At 42.1% G+C, this 19558-nt stretch overlaps 2 protein-coding genes across 2 annotated transcripts in view; one reads left to right on the top strand and one right to left on the bottom strand.

Annotated features, from left to right (window-relative positions):
• Positions 1–4717, top strand: part of LOC126273241 (UDP-glucosyltransferase 2-like) — an 81441-nt gene extending 76724 nt beyond the window's left edge. The window contains exons 6-7 of the mRNA XM_049976786.1: positions 2706–2925; positions 4429–4717. Coding sequence (XP_049832743.1) covers positions 2706–2925; positions 4429–4717 — 509 coding nt within the window. The remainder of the gene's footprint in view (positions 1–2705; positions 2926–4428) is intronic.
• A 7639-nt stretch (positions 4718–12356) lies between these two features.
• LOC126273240 (retinol-binding protein pinta-like) overlaps positions 12357–19558 on the bottom strand; it is a 91743-nt gene continuing 84541 nt past the window's right edge. Inside the window, exons 8-9 of the mRNA XM_049976784.1 lie at positions 14768–14873; positions 12357–12960 (exon numbers count right to left, since the gene is read on the bottom strand). Coding sequence (XP_049832741.1) covers positions 12809–12960; positions 14768–14873 — 258 coding nt within the window. The 3' untranslated portion in view covers positions 12357–12808. The remainder of the gene's footprint in view (positions 12961–14767; positions 14874–19558) is intronic.

The raw sequence follows: 19558 nt of genomic DNA, 5'->3' as shown, positions 1-19558 counted from the left end.
GCGTATTCAAAAAGTGGTACAACGTTATGACAAGTGCCTCGAGATTGACAGAAATTATGTACACAAGTAGATTGAGGTACAGGCTTTCATGTAAAAATAAAATTATTGAGATATGTTAGCACGTCTTTCTTTAATTTCAAAACGGTACTTACTTAACCCTAGGACGCCTAAACGCGGGGGGGGGGGGGGGGGGGGGGGGGGTTCGTTGAAAGCACAATTTTTTTATGTCCCCTGCTTTTGCGCAAGTAACTTTCATACTACATATTCCCTTTCAGTTATTGTTTGTTGGCTGTTTTATGAAAAATTAGTATCAATATATTTTATAGAAAAAATAAATAAACTTATTATGGGTGCAACAACCCCCCCCCCCTTAGGCTTCCATGCTATAGAAAATTTCCCTTAGTAGGATTTCGTATTTCTCATCTCTACAACAATGCAAGTTAGTTTCCTGTTGGTTGGTATTCTTGATATTCACAACAATCGGTTTACTTTCAGAGGAAGTGATTGCTGATGTCAGTCAGCTATTATTTATCTTGTAAACTTGCAGTGAGTTAGTGCAGTTCCCTACTGTTCACACCCAGACTTAGAAATGACTAAAAGAATACGTGACTCGTATTTAGAAAGAGTTCTTAAAGAAATGTTAGATGAAGATTCTGACTCGTGGAGTGAAAGTGAATATGAGGATGGTGTTATGGAGTATGATTCAGATCTGGAAAGTGATGTGGATGTTAGAGAAAATGAAGATAGCGCAGCTTCAGGCAGTGACCATCAGGATGCTATTGTGGCCAAGTCTGGAAGAAGGTACGTAACCACACAGCCTAGAATTCCTCGGAGGTCTGTTGCTAATATAGTAAGAGAGCAGGCACGAGTAACTCCAGCTGGTGTTTGCAATTCACCTGGAGAAGCCTTGAAGTTACTTCTTACGCCTGACATCATAGATGTTATAGTAAAACATTCAAATGAAGAAGCAGTTAGGCGAATTGTTACTTTGACTAATGGAAAAAGAATTGTATGCCTTTATAGAAATCTTGATACTTATGGGGGCAAATAAAGACAGTTCTGTCAGTGTACACCATCTTTGGTCAGACCTAATGGGTCGGCCAGTTTACAAGGGTATTTTGGCAAGAAAACGTTTCTAGGAACTTATTGCAATCCTAAGGTTTGGTGACAAAAGTACCCGCCAGCTAAGAAGGGAAGCAGACAAGTTCACAGCAATCGCTGATGTTTTCAACAAACTACTGTATAAACCAGGTGTCCACCTCACCATTGATGAGATGCTCAGCTTGTTTAGAGGGCGCTGCCCCTTCAAAGAATTTATGAAGGATAAACCGGGCAAGTATGGCATCCTTATACGCATGATGTCCGATGCAGTTGACAGATATGTCTTGAATATGGAACCCTATGCAGGTAATGTTCAGAATTTGTCGAAAGAAGAACGGGGTTCAGTAGCTGTCGTCAAACGTCTGGTAGCACCTGTGAAAAATACTGGTCCAAATATTACTACAGACCGATACTACACATCGGTGGATTTGGCGGAAGAGTTATACCAAGACTACAAAGTTACTACAGTAGAACTATCCATTCAAACAGGAAGCATATTCCAGACATAATGAGGAATACGTCAAATCGAGAGCTATATTCATCAATGTTCTTGTTCACAGACCCATCAACAGGTAGGCCTCCAGTAACTTTGGTGTCCTACATAACAAAAACGAAACCAACAAAAACGTACTGATGTCAACAATACACCAAGATAAAGGCAATGTTGGAGGAGAGAAGAATAAAACCGAGATAAATGCATATTATAATTCCACTAAAGGTGGAATTGATACCATTGATCAAATGGCGTGTATGTACCCCTGCAAGATGGGAACAAAGAGATGGCCTCTATCTGTATCTTACTCTCTCACCGACATTTGTGTTATCAATGCAACCACCATATTCATCCAGCAACATCCAAGATGAAACGAAAAGAAACACAACAAACGGAAACTTTATCTTCTGCAAGCTGGGATGGAACTAGTAAAATTGCAGGTAGAAGAAAGAAGTGCGACTGCAAGAGGGTTATCTAACCAAATTGTTCAATCAATGAAGACTATTCTACAAAAGAAAATCAAAGAAGTGACAACAGGAGCACGCCAGCCTCCTGCAGGGAAAGGTTGGTGACATATTCGTGTAAAAGAAGCTGAAACAAAGAAGCAGAAGTACAAAAATCTAAGTAAAGCAAAACAGTATTGTGGACAGTGTCATAAACATGTGTGTAACACACATTCAGAAAAAACTGTGAAGTGTGTCTGTTGCCAGTTGAGTACTCAGAGTAGTCTATTGTATATGAACACAACTGTATTTTGTATTGTAATATATCAATTTTTTATTCACTTAATCCTATATTTATAACAATTAACAACATTTATAAACCGATGCCTTAGTTAAAATACATAAAACATTTTGAAAGTTGTAATTTTTCGTCAGTAAACTTATTTAATACCTGTGGGCTCGCCGAACCCCCCCTCCCCTCCCCCTTAGGCATCCAAGTTGGAAAAAAAAGGCTTGGGCGTCCTAGGATTAAAAAACACGCCTCGTAGTATGAAACGAACCTAACAGAGCTGCTTCCCCGGAGCCTTTACCTTTCTGATGGTAAAGTGTAGCCAGTTCTCACGTTCGTTTCCATCTCAACTGTGCGAATGCGTTTTCCTGACTTGCAGATCACCCAAACGTCCGGCTGTTTATAATGCACGGTGGGCTCATGGGGATGCAGGAGGGGATAATGGCCGGCGTGCCTCTGCTGGTCATTCCGTTGTTTGCCGACCAGCAGCTGAACGCGGAGAGGGTGGCGACGGCGGGCAACGGCATCCGACTGCACTACGACCACCTCACGTTGGAGACGCTGCGCAGCGCCGTCCACGTCCTCATCAACGACACGAGGTAACGCAAGGCGCTTGGCGCCACCCTTAAGCTGAGCGTTGAGCGCGCCGAGTATCTGACCTCATAGCGTGGAATAGCACGTTCGGGAGTCTTTCCGAACGTGCAGAGCAATATCTAGCATTTCAGATATTCTAAGGGTGAATCTGAGCGTTGACCAATCAGATTGCATAACGCCACCTACACGCCAACACCCTTCAGCATTGAGCTGAGAGGCGCCATATTGGCATTCATTTCAAGCCTATATGTATATATGTCGTTTATAAGCACCAGCAAATTGAGATTCACTCGAAAACCCGTTGTTAACTGAATGATTCGTTGCAATAAAATAATGAGAGACATCATATACGTGGCAAAAGAATTATTGTAACTTGCATATTATGGAGATGTCATTTGAAGGTAGCGACACACTGAGGGTCCACCAAAAACACATTGTTCTTGGTAGAATCTGTTATAATTATATTTCAGTTAGTAACATAGCTACAATTAAAGCATTTACCAAGTGACAACATTAGCAACAACTGAATTGTTGTCACTGTAGCGTAGTGAGTAGCGTTGATGATAGAGGATGTGGTGATGGTTCGCATCTCAAGAAGTCTAAACTTTTTTCCCAATATTCGCGTAAATAATAGGTTCTGGTGCTTTATTATTAGTTTAGTGTAGGTATGTACTACAGTATTTGATGTTATGTAAATATATGGAGTGAGTTTGTTCGATTGGCTTAATCTACAGGACATCTTGCGCTACTAGTATAAAAATACTTTGTTCTTTTTTGTTTTGAGTTTCGTAATTTACATGTTGTTAACATTCTACTACTGGGTAGGAACAGTGATCAAGTAAGAATGACCTTAGGTGTTACTAGAATGAGGAAGAGATAAAATAGTGTTTATCTTATGCAGAGAACTATTGCAAATTTGTGTCGCACTGTTTGTAATGGAACTTTTATAAGCCTGTGTCCTTATTGATTGGACAAAGTACATCCCGTTTTGTCTTAAAACATATACAACTATATTGAAGTTTTTATTTGTGTATATTACATATAGAACAATGTGATTAGGATATGAACAATGGAGGAAATGTGCGTTTTAATAAAGCTAACGTGGGAATATTGCGCGCGCCTGTTGAGTAAACACTGTCATTTACGAACTAAAACATCCCTCAACTGCCGCTGGAGTGCGTTGCGATCGCGTATACCACGTTGGGGCCCACGTACCGTATGCACAAGTTGCGTCGTTCCTGAGCGTTCAGCAGTACGTTGAACTTGGCACGCTCATCGTTTACGTTCTGATGCACGGTCCGAGTGCCGACGGCTTAAGGCTGTCGCACTGAATGGAGATTGTTGAAAAATATGGTTTTGTAGCCAAAAGAATAGGGAATAGTATGGAGTATTGGAATTCTGAATAAAACCAACCTGCTTTTAGACGAAAACGTGTTTCATTACCTATTGAACGTCCCACGTACTGTAGGGGGATAAGACGATAATCGAGGTATTTTCGTTTTGTGCAGGTACAGGGAGCGGGCTCGGCAGCTGTCCGTGTTGTTTAGAGACCGCCCGCGGCCGCCGCTGGAGGAGGCGGTCTACTGGGTGGAGTACGTCATCAGGCACCGGGGGGCGCCGCACCTCAGGTCCGCCGCGCTGGACCTGGCCTGGTACCAGTACCTGCTCATAGATGTCGCCGCCTTCGTCGCAGCAGTGGCGTCTCTGGCGCTGCTGGCGCTGTACTTCGTCGTGCGGCAAGTGTTCGCGCACGTGATGCGACTCCTGAAGAGCGATCTCAAAGCGAAGAAAGAGTGAATATGTTTGCTCTGGTGTCACAGGCATTACTATTTCTAGTATTGTGACAGTCGAAAAATTATCGACAAGCTTTAAATGTTGCGGGACAGTTCTTGTAGAATGTAAATACTGTAGGATCAACGGAGACCAGTCAAAAAAGCAGAAGCGCTGAGTTGTCGATAGACACACAAAAGAAGAAAACTTGCTAGCTTTCGGAGGTATCCTTTGGTGAGTTAGAGTACACCGTACCTATGCTCCTACATGGTGCCCGCATTGTCAATTTAGCAGGCACCAGGTAGAGACATAGACGTATGTGTGTGTGTGTGTGTGTGTGTGTGTGTGTGTGTGTGTATACTCTAGCCCATGAAAGGGTAACTTTCAAAGCTAGCAAGTTTTATTTCTTTTGTGTGTCCCTGTTGACAGACAACTCTATACCTCTGCTATCCAGTGGGTGATGTTCTTTTATACTAAAATATTTATACTGACAAGTTTAGGTAATCTTGTAAAATACAGAAATGTGAGCATCGTTCGAGTAAAAATGCACGTCAATGCCCAGCTTAAATCCGTTTTACAAGAGCGACTTTCCAGGCAAAATCGATTACTCGTCATGGATGCGCAATTCGTGCTTGCGTGTAGATCAGACACCAACCACGTCGCGAGTGGGTCAGCGGCGTCACTGATCAATTGACTGAGTCAAAAATCTTGAGCGTGCGGCCGGTAGCAGATGTGCAGGAACAGGAATTGTGGCTTCGTCTGATAACAAAAGATGTCAAACCTATTCTCGCCGAACTCATTTCTGTCATAGTAATGGATTTTGTGTCATCTCAGACTCTCGTTTGCTTTGTTTTCGCCAACACATTGTAAAGGTTGCTCGATGGCCTGGTATTTTCTTTGCCAATATTATTCCATCAGAGAGACGAAATACCAGAAACCAAAAAGGTATTCGTTTTAAAATTTCTGGCCAAAGAAAAGGCCTACACTGTGCATACATGAGAAAGTGAACTGGATAAACATTTGTAGTGAAAGCTGTTTCAACAGTGAAAAAATCATATATTTTTAACAAGGAAAATAATTTTGGATTGTGTTTGACATTTAGGAAGGAAACAAGATACAAAGAATGAAATGAAATGGGGCCATTTTCTGCCTTCTAAATATTCTCTGATGTGTTTGTAGTATTTTTTCTCTAGCAAACAAGGGGGGTCCATTGGGGACCAAACTGCACAATAACCCTGGGTTCGGTGTGGGGAGGCGGTGGGGTGAGTAGACTGCTGTTGTGTACCACTGAGGGCTACGGTGGCACCAAGCCTCTCCATCGTTTCTAGGCCTCCAGTTCAAGACACACACAATATACATTACTGAAGTAAGGTTGTAGTATAGCGTTCCATAGATATCAAGGTCAGTGGTGAAGTGGAGAACAAGCCCGAATTTACAATGATGATGCAGAAAATCGGCTATGGCTTACTGAAAGCGATCATATCTTTAATGATTTAGAGAAACAATGACAGTCCTTTAGAATTCAACATCACTGAACTGTGACTCAATTAAGTTAGGATCGTAACTGTATCTGATGTAGCTTCAACTACCGGTAACTACAAATAGTCACTTGATACAATGACACTCAACGTAATTTTAACTGTGTTTCATGGACATATATAATACCCAGACCTGCATGTGCATCCACTCTTATGGGATCAACTCAGTACCGATGAAACATTTTTCACTGTGCATCGAAAATTTAAGAGTGACTCTGGGAAGACCGCACTGTCACATGATGGCAAGGTCGTTCCTAGTCATGGTAATCTGATGGTAGGGTGAAGCAGCTATTCCCAATCCAAGCGTTGTGACTTACTCAAATCCGCAAATGGTTTTCAAGGTGCTCTATTTTGCAAAGAGGCACAATCTGTCTCCAGTATCACTAATATTTAAGTAGGTATATATTTTCCATTGTTTAGGTTTTCTGCTGAGCCGCTATTTATACTCAGGGTCACGCGATTTTGAGATCGCTGTTGTGCAGTCGGCGCAGAAATGACGTTCTCAGAGAAACGCTGTGATCTGCACATCTGTCTGTCATGGAACTGCCCTTTGTAGTGTCTTTCACGAAATCCAGTTCCTTCTAGATGCTGCAGTTTTCACAAACAGTAGCGAATTTTAACAGTTTCTAGTCCTTTCCCAACGCTATTTAGGTATTTATACTTAGGCTGATTAAATTCACTGCACAGTGCAGTGTCGATATTGAAGCGTTATGGTCTCTTTCTTGAAAATAAATTTGTGACGGGGAGGATTTATATTACGTTATTTATTTTACAAATGTTTCTCTACCGTCTTTTTTGGTGAAGCAACGAAGCTCTTTGTATATTGTTTCTCGCATCGAAATAAATTATTCAAATCACATAAGTTTATTTATACAAATTATTGTAAATAACTGTTGTGTAACGCGGTGTCAAAATGTATATTTTGATCTTTATAATAATTTCAAAATAAGTTTTGACTATGTATTTCTCTGTACATCTTTCGAATTCCTATCCATAAGGAGACACTGATATCTCCGGTACATGAGTTACATGTTCCATAGAATGATTTGCACGATTTTTATTCAAATAATGTAAAATTAAACTTTTTACAGGCTTTGAACGAATGATTTATTTTCAGCGCGTCCATTGTGGATGACGAATTACAACTGTGATTTAAATTGGCTATTTCTCTCGATATAAATATGCAACCTGTCGTTTTCTTTGTGTTGTGTTGGCAGAAGAGCAAACACCATGTTACTAGAGGAGGCCGAAATGCACGCGTTTTAGCTCACGCAGGCTGGCGTGAGGAGGGAAGAACTATACTGATGTGAGGCCTGGAACATGACAAGGAATTAGAATTCAGAAAGCGGACGTAATTAGTTTGATGCTTAACTTTAATCCATTAATGATGAACGTCGCTCTTGACGGTACATGAATCACAATATTATCTGTCCAGATTACAGTAACTGAATATGGCGCCTTGCTAGGTCGTAGCAAATGACGTAGCTGAAGGCTATGCTAAACTGTCGTCTCTGCAAATGAGAGCGTATGTAGACAATGAACCATCGCTAGCAAAGTCGGCTGTACAACTGGGGCGAGTGTTAGGGAGTCTCTCTAGACTAGACCTGCCGTGTGGCGGCGCTCGGTCTGCAATCACTGATAGTGGCGATACGGGGGTCCGACGTATACTAACGGGCCGCGACCGATTTAAAGGCTACCACCTACTAAGTGCGGTGTCTGGTGGTGACACCACACTTGGGTTTTAGATACTATTTGTTGTACCATTAAATAGCTTTCGATCCACAGCATGCCCATCGTCAGTTGGGGGTTTTACACGAACATCATACCGTGATGCAAGTGTAGTTAAACGCTGTGGCGAGGGGACAGGCGAAAATGACGGACATTTAAAACTCGGTAACGAAACGTTCACGAAATGGAAATTGTTGTTACGTTTTTGTCACTTACAGTGCAACTACATCGTGGTATCCACAGCAAACCTGGTGTCTCGCAAAATCTGTCCGACGCCTACGCTACATTGCAACACACAGTCGTCGGGTTGGTTGCCAGCTGAGCCCTTGCGACTACACGACTTTCCGGCTCCGCCATTTGCATCGCGACCTACAGAGGTTCTCCGCATACGCCTGACGAAAGGAGAGAGGGGTCTAAATCACCACGAGAGGTCACCCTACCATGAACGTTTGGGTGCATCAGCCAATGCCACGTACAGTCAATGAGGAGGAAGTGTGCCTCCAGTGTGCGGATATTTAGGACCCTATCCGCGCCGATCTCATCCGGTTAGACGCCGCCTTCGCCGCATAGGGAGCACTATGGTTGGTGGTGTCACGGTATCGGCGATAGTGTGGCCCGAGCCACGTGTCTTCTTAGTCCTGGTGCAGTCAGATGGCTCTCAACTGTCTCTGGTGACGTAGCAGGTTCAACACGTGCCCGGATTTCTTCCCCCATTGCCTCCAGTTGGCCACTTCTGCATGCGTCTGTACTTCGCGAACGTCCAGAATCTGGTCAACAGGTAGGAGAACGTTCCAGACACCACTGTTGAAAGCAGCGTCAAACTACCGGTACGGTGTGCCCAGTGCTTGCAGCAATCCATCAATATGTCCATCCGGCTTTGCTCAGGCTTGCAGTTTGACACCATTCAGGTGGCTGAGGCTGTTTGACAGGAGTCACAGAAAATGCGTAATGAAATAGTCAATCATTCTAATAGATGTTTTATTTTCAGTGTAACTAGGACTATATCTTCTGTATTTGTGTATGGTACACACATAATCAAAATATTACTGTTAATGAAATACAGGAGATAGGCATAATAATGTGAACAGTGGTAATATAGCGATGGTTGTGTTTAACACTCAACAACGCAGTTACGACATGTGACGTGGTACACATGCGTGTGCAGTACAGACTAGGCATCAGTACAGGTTGTTTACGAGTAGTACATGCTTTATTAGGTCTTTCATTGCACGTCGACCTTGGCCTCTGAATGCAAATACGGAGTTCCAAAAGAGGGCAGATTGTGGGGACCCGATTAGCTGGAGCACCAGTAACCAAGACAGCCAACTTGTTAAATGTTTAAAGAGCAGCCTACACAAAACATGGAAAGACATCATGGAAATGTAATAGTGCGCGCAAATCAAAACTGACGGAGAATTGTGTCAAAACAACACACAACTACGGCGGATACAGTGACTGCAGAGCTCATAGCCATCTTCGAGAGCCCGTATCTATGCACACCATTCGCCGAGAAATCCGTAAAGTAAATATTCATGGACGACCTGCTATACCGAAACGATTAGCAACGACAGCCAATGCAAAGAAGTGTACAACATGGCGTCAGCAGCATAAATCCTGGACGATTGATCAGTGGAAACACGTCACATGGCCCGACGAATCAGCGTTTTCGTTTTTTCCAACACTGAGCGGGTTTACGTCTGGAGAACGCCAAAAGAATCCTACAATCCTGATTGCTTGATTCCAGCGGTTAAGCATGGAGGTGGGAGTGTGATGGTGTGGGCAGCCATATCATGGTATTCTGCTGGTCCCATCGTTACTTTCAAAGGTCGTGTTACAGACAACGAATTTGTGAACACTTTAGGTGATCAGTTGCACCCCACGAATCAAATGCTGTTCCCAACTATGATGCCATGTTGCAGGACGATAATGCACCCATTGACAAAGCCAGGACAGTGCAATCGTGGTATGAGGAGCATGCAACTGAACTGCAGCATCTTCCCTCGCCAGCACAGTCCCCGGACTTGAAAATTATTGTACTTGCGAAATACGAACCTGTGTCATCGGCCCAATCAAGGTGACTGGTTTACTTCATTGGGTCAGACAGCTTCTATGTACGGTCTATAGTATAATATCAGTTAAATAGTATACACATGCAAGTTTCAGTACATTTCATATTTTTAATTTTTTTTTTTTTTTTTTTTTTTTTTTTTTTTTTTTTTGTGCATCTGAAACCGATAAACATGTATTCGAAACGAAGGACGCTAAAGGTAACAAGTCGCCCCCTAATGAAAAAAAAGTCTCACATCTGACTGACTGTCAAAACGCTTACAAACTATTATAAAGATGTAATAAGAACCATTAATTAAATTTTGTCCATAGGGGCCTATTTAGGGCTAAGTTTAGACAAAATCCGAAGTGACTCATTCAGCGCAAATCCCACGGCATGGCTTAACTACACCTAGTCTCCATGCACAACACGTAACTTTATCTTGTGAATATGACAAAATGGTGTGAACTGGTCATACTTTCAGTACTATATCACTATGGCGTTTCAGTCATTAATACTAGTCCGTTACAAGAACATAGTCCAAGCCTTACCTTCTTCCACTGTTGCTTTGGTTCTTCGCGGAACAATTCAAAATGGCGATTATTTGGTTACACATGAAACAATTAATGAAGAATTACAATTAATGACTGTCCTAGTGCGCGTATTGTAAGTATACACAGAGAATTCGGACCAGCCCATCATTGGAGCCAGTAAATCGATTGCAGGCTTATCACACATACTCACTGGCGTGGCATCGTTTTACCCTGCAAAGAATGTTACAAATATGTTCACCTCTAAACTCAGAGCAGCTACTGCCTGCAGAGTCAAAACAGAGCGTGCACAGACGAACTTCCTGAGCGCCCTCTTATGGCCAATGAGCGTGATAACGAATCGCTGACGTCACATCCCCTCCGTATGTACAGATTATGCCCTGATTCCACTGAAAATAGTCCTTCAGGATGCTGCATTTTTCTTTCTGGCACTGCAGTATCTTAAGTTGTGCCAAAGATGGACAACAAACAATTGGACGTGTCTATTACTTTCAAAAAGTGTGCGAAGTTATCAGCTCGGTTAGTTGAAATAAAAGTTCTCAATCCTAACTGTATGGTAACATAATGAAGACCGAATGTTCGAGCTGATGATGGTATCTACAGTTCATGTCAAGAGTCTGCAAAGGATAACATTTGAAAGAAAATCTACAGTAACTAGTATTACCTAACATTTAATGATATAGTCAGAGACACTCAGCTACATTTTAAAGGTGTCACTGTTCACACCATAGCTCTAGATGTCTATTTAAGTACCTGTACGGAAGTGAAAAGTGAAAGTAAACAGTTCTGGCGAGAAGCAGAGAACAGTTGCTTAAAACTTGTGCTACAGAAAAATGCTGACGATTAGATCGGTAAGTCGACTAACTAATGAGGAGGTAATGAATCTAACTGGAGAAAAAACTTAAAGTTAGGTTATGCGTCAAATCACCAATACAAAAAAAAAATACTTTCGTAGAAGTCTAAGAACAATCCATACATTTTTTAAGATGACTTAGAAGGCGACGTTTGTCGAAACTTCAACTATCATCAATATACCAAAATGTTTCGTGTAAAGTTTTAAAATCATTCTGTACAAAATATTCATTTAACGGCCACCTAACTGAAGTCAAGGAAGATCAACATAGTTAATACCATGTTACGTAGAATATGCTGTTTAAAGGTTACACAAAGTAAAAGATCTCTCAAGTCACCTGCTTGTTGTTCAATGTCACTGTCCGATGATGTATTTCTGTAAAAAATATTTTCATTCGACAATAAATAATAAAAGTAATAAATATTTACTACTTTTGTGATTTTGCTTAGGTACTCTAGTCTCTTTGCAGCTTGCATCAAACAACAACTGCAGTAAGTTACATTTATTGGAGTAACAATCAATCAAACAGGTACTGTTCTTCTAAGTAAGACAAACAATCCAGTATTTTATTTTATACCAGAGAAACCGTTGGTTTGAAAAGTGTTTCATGTAAAGGAAGTTAACAGCACGTAAAATATCCATTCAAAATTACAGCTTTGCAGACAGCCAACAGCATTTGTTTTGGTATATTCTGAAACCCGTTAATATTGCTTCAGTGGTATTCTCTTCCAGCTACAATACTTACTACGAATTATATACAAAAGGAAATAAAGGTTAGCAGTTAACACAGTGGTGACGAAGATCGTATCTAATGGAAAACTGATCATGATATTTTGTGAGTCATACACCAAACATATTTGAATTTGCTAAGAACAGTGTAATTTGGACATTAGAACTCCATAATTCCCTCATCAATAGATTTATGAGAACATGCTTCGATGTTCGTTTCTGGAGAAGATTTACCCTCATGAAATCATTCAATAACTTTCAACCACTGCTTATTTCCGTTGTGAGAATTAACTCTACATAATGCTTTTCAATAATATCGATGCTCAGAGCCTTACCGTTAAGTTAAATTGTTTCTGCTGATGCTCATACAGCCAAATGTTTGTGAAAATAAGCTAACAGATTTATTCCCTTGGATACTAGCATTACATTTCTCTGATTAAAATCTTAGTCACTATACTAAAGTAGGAATCTAAGAAGAAACAAGGTGACGATAACTTCTGCAGTTACTGCAAAAGCTCGTAAACGTGAGTGCACCGTATATAAAATGTGGAGTACTGTGTTGTATATGGTTGAAGGCGTCTTATCATTGCTAATACTCAAACTGGAAACGTAACAGTTTGATACTCCATTTAGTGTAACATAATGTGCAGTCTCTAGTAAATGCCCGCGGCGTCAGTCTACAGTAAGTTTTCGAAAGGAGCCCGCAACGCCGAAGACGCTGTCAGCATAGTTGTTGTCTGCCGGTCTCTTGCTCTCATCCGAGGTGTACTTGTCCTGCTCCAGGAACCAGTCTCGCAGCTTCTCTGCTCTCCTGATAAACTCGTCTGAAAGTGTGAGAGAACTTCAAATTTTCAGACTTAAAAATGGTTCAAATGGCTCTGAACACTATGGGACTTAACATCTGAAGTTATCAGTCCCCTAGAAATTAGAACTACTTAAACCTAACTAACCTAACGACATCACACACATCCATGCCCGAGGCAGGATTCGAACCTGCGACCGTAGCGACCGCGCGGCTCCAGACTGTAGCGCCTAGAAGCGCTCGGCCACTCCGGCCTGCTTTTCAGACTTCAATGGAAAGTTTATTTAATGTATAAGAATGCAGTTTTAAGAAAATAATTGCTCGGTGTCTTATTCAAAGCAGATCTACATGCTATGAAAGATAGGCTTATCGCTCTTTTTTCTCATGCAATAAAAAAAATCGAGAACTGAGATCTGAAGTTTGTAAACCATTCACTGCCAGTGTCGAGAATCTGATCGTTATTAATCGCAAAATGGAAGAATATTTCCTGAACAAAATGTCCGAAGGGTTACAGAATAAGGGCTAACGCTTCTGCTATGACAGGATATCAAAATTTTTCGAATGTTTTCTTTACTTAATATTGCGCAACATCACTCATGGTTACAAAGATGGATGTATTCGTGTTTTTCACGGACAACACATAGACGTAGAGAGGCAAGCTTCACTCAAACTAAGAAAAAAATATAAGCTACCAATGGTGGAAGCACTAAGAGGCAAGTTCAAAATGCAAAACCTTCAATTATGTGTTACACAATTAAACTGTTGTTGAATGTAAATAGGTAACACTATAATAGTTTATTTATGTAAGGAACTAACATACTAGTATTCTGATGAAACCTTCCGGGCTTTTAGCTGACGTGTAGTGCCATGTTGTCGGTCGTTTGTCTGGCGTTCCTTCCGTATGCAAGGCTCACCTTGTCAACCAGGACAGCGCTTTCGAATGAACTCGGCATGGTACGTGACGTTAGCAAATATGCGTCAGGAACCCTATGTTTCTGGGGGGTACACTGGGTCTACACTCATCTGGTATGAGACGAGTGTGTTTCATGGACACATATAGTACCCAGGCCCGCATGTGGAGCCACTTTTATGGGATCAAATCAGTACTGATGAAACATTTTTCACTGTGCATCGATAATTTAAGGGTGACTCTTAGAAGACCGCACTGTCACACGATGGCAAGGTCGTTCGTACTCATGGTAATCTGATGGTAGGGTGAAGCAGCTATTCCCAACCCAAGCAACGTGACTTATTCAAATCCGCCAATGGTTTTCAATGTGCTCTATTTTGCAAAGAGGCACAATTTGTCTCCAGCCCCACTAATATTTAAGTATATATTTTCCATTGTTTAGGTTTTCTTCTGAGCCGCTAGTTATACTTAAGATCACGCGATTTTGAGATCGCTGTTGTACAATCGGTGCAGAAATGACGTCCCCGGACTTGAACATTATCGAATCTTTGAGGGCGGTATTGGAGTGGAAACTCCGGAGCAGATTTCCTATTCCCTCGTCACTACAGGTTTTAGGAGAGGTCTGATCGAAGAGTAGTATAACATACACGCCAGCATTCCAAGAAGAATAGCAGTTGTATAACGGGAAAACGAGGCTTCAACCCCTTATTAATAAACCATTCCCAAGTAGGTACAGGGGTTTATATTATTTTGCGTATCCCGTGTACCTTTCTTAAATTTTCCTGGTGTTAAGTAGTGCATTGCTTTTCTTGGTGACTTGATAACAGCTACATATACGACTACATTTAGAGCCCTGGCATCCATAAAGAGAACAGGACATTTGTGACGATGTGGACGTCATGTGATCCTACATACTTACAGGCAAACGTATCAATAGGGCCGGCTGTTCCTCCCAGCTCATCCGGGACGTCTTTCCGTTGCACGTGGTCAAACAGCGTGTTCGATCCTGGCAGATGGAGACGGATCTGAAACCAGGAAACGCGTATAATGAAATGCACCGAAAGCCGACGATCCTTAGAGCCATTCCGTATCATCTCAATTTCATCTAAATCTTACCAATCTCAGCTCATATGTTCTCAGCTATATCGTAAGAAATTATCTTTTCCACACTACCAGCATAGCTTTCCTTGAGGTTACAGATTAGTTTAAATATACTACTGGCCATTAAAATTGAACACTAAGAAGAAATGCAGATGATAAACTGGTCGGGTATTCATTGAACAAATATATTATACTAGAACTGACATGTGATTACATTTTCACGCAATTTGGGTGCACAGATCCTGAGAAATCAGCACCCAGAACGACCGCCTCTGGCCGTAATAACGGCGTGCGCATTGAGGCAAACAGAGCTTGGATGGCGTGTACAGGTACAGCTGCCCATGCTGCTTCAACACGATACCACAGTTCATCAAGAGTAGTGACTGGCGTATTGTGACGAGCCAGTTGCTCGGCCACCATTGACCAGACGTTTTCAATTGGTGAGAGATCTGGAGAATGTGCTGGCCAGGGCAGCAGTCGAATTTTTTCTGTATCCAGAAAGGCCCCTACGGGACCTGCAACATGCGGTCGTGCATTATCCTGCTGAAATGTAGGGTTTCGCAGGGATCGAATGAAGGGTACAGACACGGGTCGTAACACATCTGAAATGTAACGTCCACTGTTCAAAGTGCCGTCAATTCGAACAAGAGGTGACCGAGACGTGTAACCAATGGCACCCGATACCATCACGCCAGGTGATACGCCAGTATGGCGCTGGCGAATACTCGCTTCCAATGTGCGTTCACCGTGATGTCACCATCATGATGCTGTAAACAGAACCTGGATTCATCCGAAAAAATGACGTTTTACCGTTCGTGGACCCAGGTTCGTCGTTGAGTACACCATCGCAGGCGCTCCTGTCTGTGATGCAGCGTCAAGGGTAACCGCAGCCGTGGTCTCCGAGCTGATAGTCCGTGCTGTTGCAAACGTCGTCCAACTGTTTGTGCAGATGGTTGTTGTCTTGCAAACGTCTCCAGCTGTTGACTCAGGGATTGAGACGTGGCTGCACGATCCGTTACAGCCATGCGGATAAGATGCCTATCATCTTGACTGCTAGTGATACGAGGCCGTTGGAATCCAGCACGGCGTTCCGTATTACCCTCCTGAACACACTGACTCCATATTCTGCTGACAGTCATTGGATCTCGACCAACGCGAGAAGCAATGTCGCGATACGATGAACTGTAATCGCGATAGGCTACAATCGGACCTTTATCAAAGCCCGAAACGTGATGGTACGCTTTTCTCCTCCTTACGCGAGGCACCACAACGTTTCACCTGGCAGCGCCGGTCAACTGATGTTTGTGTATGAGAAATCGGTTGGAAACTATCCTCATGTCAGCACATTGTAGGTGTCGCCCCCGGTGCCAACCTTGTGTGAATTCTCTGTAAAGCTAATCATTTGCATATCACAGCATCTTCTTCCTGTCTGTTAAATTTCGCGTCCGTAGCACGTCATCTTCGTGGTGTAGCAATTTTTATGGGCAGTAGTGTATCTCCACGTATCTATATGGAAGGATCTCTTGGTGGATATGGAGGTCCATTTTCGGTTTTCAACAAGAAAAAGTATGAATTTTAGTGGAGAAGGCACTGTGTAACAGTATAGTTCTTTCAACGTTTAATGCATTCGCAAATAAAAGGTGTCTCAGAAGATACGCTACGACTTCAATGTGTTATAGCACATTAAAGATTATAGATACTCACACTATGTTTGACATCTCTGACGGAAAAACTCTCGAAGTTTTGTTTGGCTCAATACGTGGAATGTTTTATTCAGACCAAATCGAACACGCATTTTCAAAGCAACTTCCAAACACGGTATAGGAAGCATCCAACCTCGTGGACATCGATACGCCGGTGGTACAGGAATTTTGAGCAGGCTGGGAGCGTTGATGTGAAGCATTGTATTGGACTACCTGGAACAAGGAAGCAAGGAAGCAGACACAGAACGGATGCCGATGGCTTTTCAACGTTCACGGCAGACATCTATACGGAGGGTGTCGCAAGAGCTGCAGACTATGCATTTCGCCGTGGAAGTTCCTCACCATTTAGAGGAGGATGGAAATTTTCTAAACATCCTACGATTTTCTGAGGAAGCAAAATCCCACATGTGTGGTAAGGCAAACAAACACAATGTCCGGTGCGGTATTGTTTGATAGCTGATCGTATTTCTTTTTCTCAGTAAAAATAGTCATTTCTAATAATTACCGTCTGCGTTTTCACAACTGGACAAGACACAGTTTTTTTTCGAAATGGTGGTGCACCGTTACAATGGGGGCTGAGACTGTGTGAGATGTTGTAGACCACGTGTTTACAGATAGCTGGGTTGGCAGTGGTAGTTCAGTTCCCTGACCCCTTAGATCGTTTGACATTACATGGATGGAATTCTTTCTATAGGGGTATGTCAAGGACAGAGTTTACCGATTGCCTGTCAACGACATTAGTGATTTAAAGAACCGAATAGTTGCTGAGCATTGGCACAGTTGACTTGGATACGTTGCGCCCAGTGTGAACATAACTTGAACACAGACTGGATGTTGTGCGCGCCACCAAAGGCGAACACATTGAAATTGATTGAATGGCATAAAAACTTTGCGAAATAGTGTGACACATAAGTCAGACATGGTGTGAATATCTTAATTAGTTGTTAAAGAAGTGCTATTTCTCATCAGACACCCTGTATTTCGTGTTTAGACCAATTGACAAACTTTTCCGAACACTGCAGCATAACGAAGACTAAATATAGTAATGGGAAAAAAATCACAAGACCAAGAAATAATTAATGTACAGTAATGAAATTTCTGGAACACATTTATCTAGGTAACATATTTAAGCGATTAACATTTCAAGATCGCAAGTTAAGGTAAGCGCGAGATAAAACATTGCATATGTGAAATGCTGGTACATTAATAACCGATGTAACCGCCAAAATGTTGAATACAAGCACGCAAATTGGCGTGCATTGTGATGTACAGGTGGCGGATGTTGGTTTCTGTGTTGGAATTCCACATTATTGCACATTGTCGATCAGTATAGGGATGGTTAATGCTGTTTGTGGATGACGCTGGAGTCGTCCGATGTCGTCCCGTATGTGCTCGATTAGAGACAGATCTGGTGATCGAGCTGGCCAAGGTAACATGTCAATACTGTGTAGAGCATGTTAGATCACAACAGCGGTATCTGGACGAGCGCTATCCTGTCAGAAAACACCCCCAGGGATGCTGTTCGTGAATGGCAGCACAACAAGCCGAATCACCAGACTGACGTGTCAAATTTGCAGTCAGGGTGCGTGGCATAATCACGAGAGAGCTTCTGTTCTCATACGAAATCGCACCCCAGACTATGGTTCCAGATGCAGGACCAGCGCGTCTAGCATGCAGACAGGTTGGTTGCAGGCCCTCAACAGGCCTCATCCTAAGCAACGCACGACCACCACTGGCACCGAGGCAGAACCAGCTTTCATCAGAAAACATGTAAGTAGGCTGTTTAGGTTTTTATGTTGGTAACGCCATGTAGCGCTCTATATGAAAATCACTGACTGTGCTGTGTGCAATCTGTGGCTGGTTTGCGTTGTTGCAATTTGTTATTGTAGTGTTGGGCAGTTGACTGTTAACAGCGCATAGCGTTGCTTAATTGGAGGTGAGCCGCCAGCTGTGGTGGATGTGGGGAGAGAGATGGCGGGGTTTTGAGAGCGGATGATCTGGACGTGTGTCTATCAGAGACAGTAAATTTGTAAGACTGGATGTCATGAACTGATATATATATATATATATATATATATATATATATATATATATATATATATATATATAATGACTTTTGAACACTATTAAGGTAAATACATTGTTCCCTTTTTATTACGTCTTTTTTCTTTTTTATCTTTTTGGAGAACAAACAATATATTTACCTTAATAGTGTTCAAAGAAGAAAGAAATACAGTAGGAGAAGAATGGGTAGCTTTGAGAGATGAAATAGTGAAGGCAGCAGAGGACCTAGTAGGTAAAAAGACGAGGGCTAGTAGAAATCCTTGGGTAACAGAAGAAATACTGAATTTAATTGATCAAAGGAGAAAATATAAAAATGCAGTAAATGAAGCAGGCAAAAAGAAATACAAACGTCTCAAAAATGAGATCGACAGAAAGTGCAAAATGGCTAACCAGGGATGGCTACGGAACAAATGTAAGGATGTAGATGCTTATCTCACTCGGGATAAGATAGATACAGCCAACAGGAATATTAAAGAGACCTTTGGAGAATAGAGAACCACTTGTATCAATATCAAGAGCTCAGATGGAAACCCAGTTCTAAGCAAAGAAGGGAAAGCACAAAGGTGGAAGGAGTATATAGAGGGTGTATACAAGGGCGATGTACTTGAGGACAATATTATGGAAATGGAAGAGAATGTAGATGAAGATAAAATGGGAGATATGATACTGCGTGAAGGGTTTGACAGAGCACTGAAAGACCTGAGTCGAAACAAGGCCCCGTTAGTAGACAACATTCCATTAGAACTACTGACAGCCTTGGGAGAGCCAGTTCTGACTAAACTCTGCCATCTGGTGAGCAAGATATATGAGACAGGCGAAATACCCTCAGACTTCAAGAAGAA

This window comes from Schistocerca gregaria, chromosome 5 (assembly GCF_023897955.1).
Source record: "Schistocerca gregaria isolate iqSchGreg1 chromosome 5, iqSchGreg1.2, whole genome shotgun sequence".
NCBI classification, from domain to species: Eukaryota; Metazoa; Arthropoda; class Insecta; order Orthoptera; family Acrididae; genus Schistocerca; species Schistocerca gregaria.
This window is presented reverse-complemented; position numbering and strand designations above follow the sequence as displayed.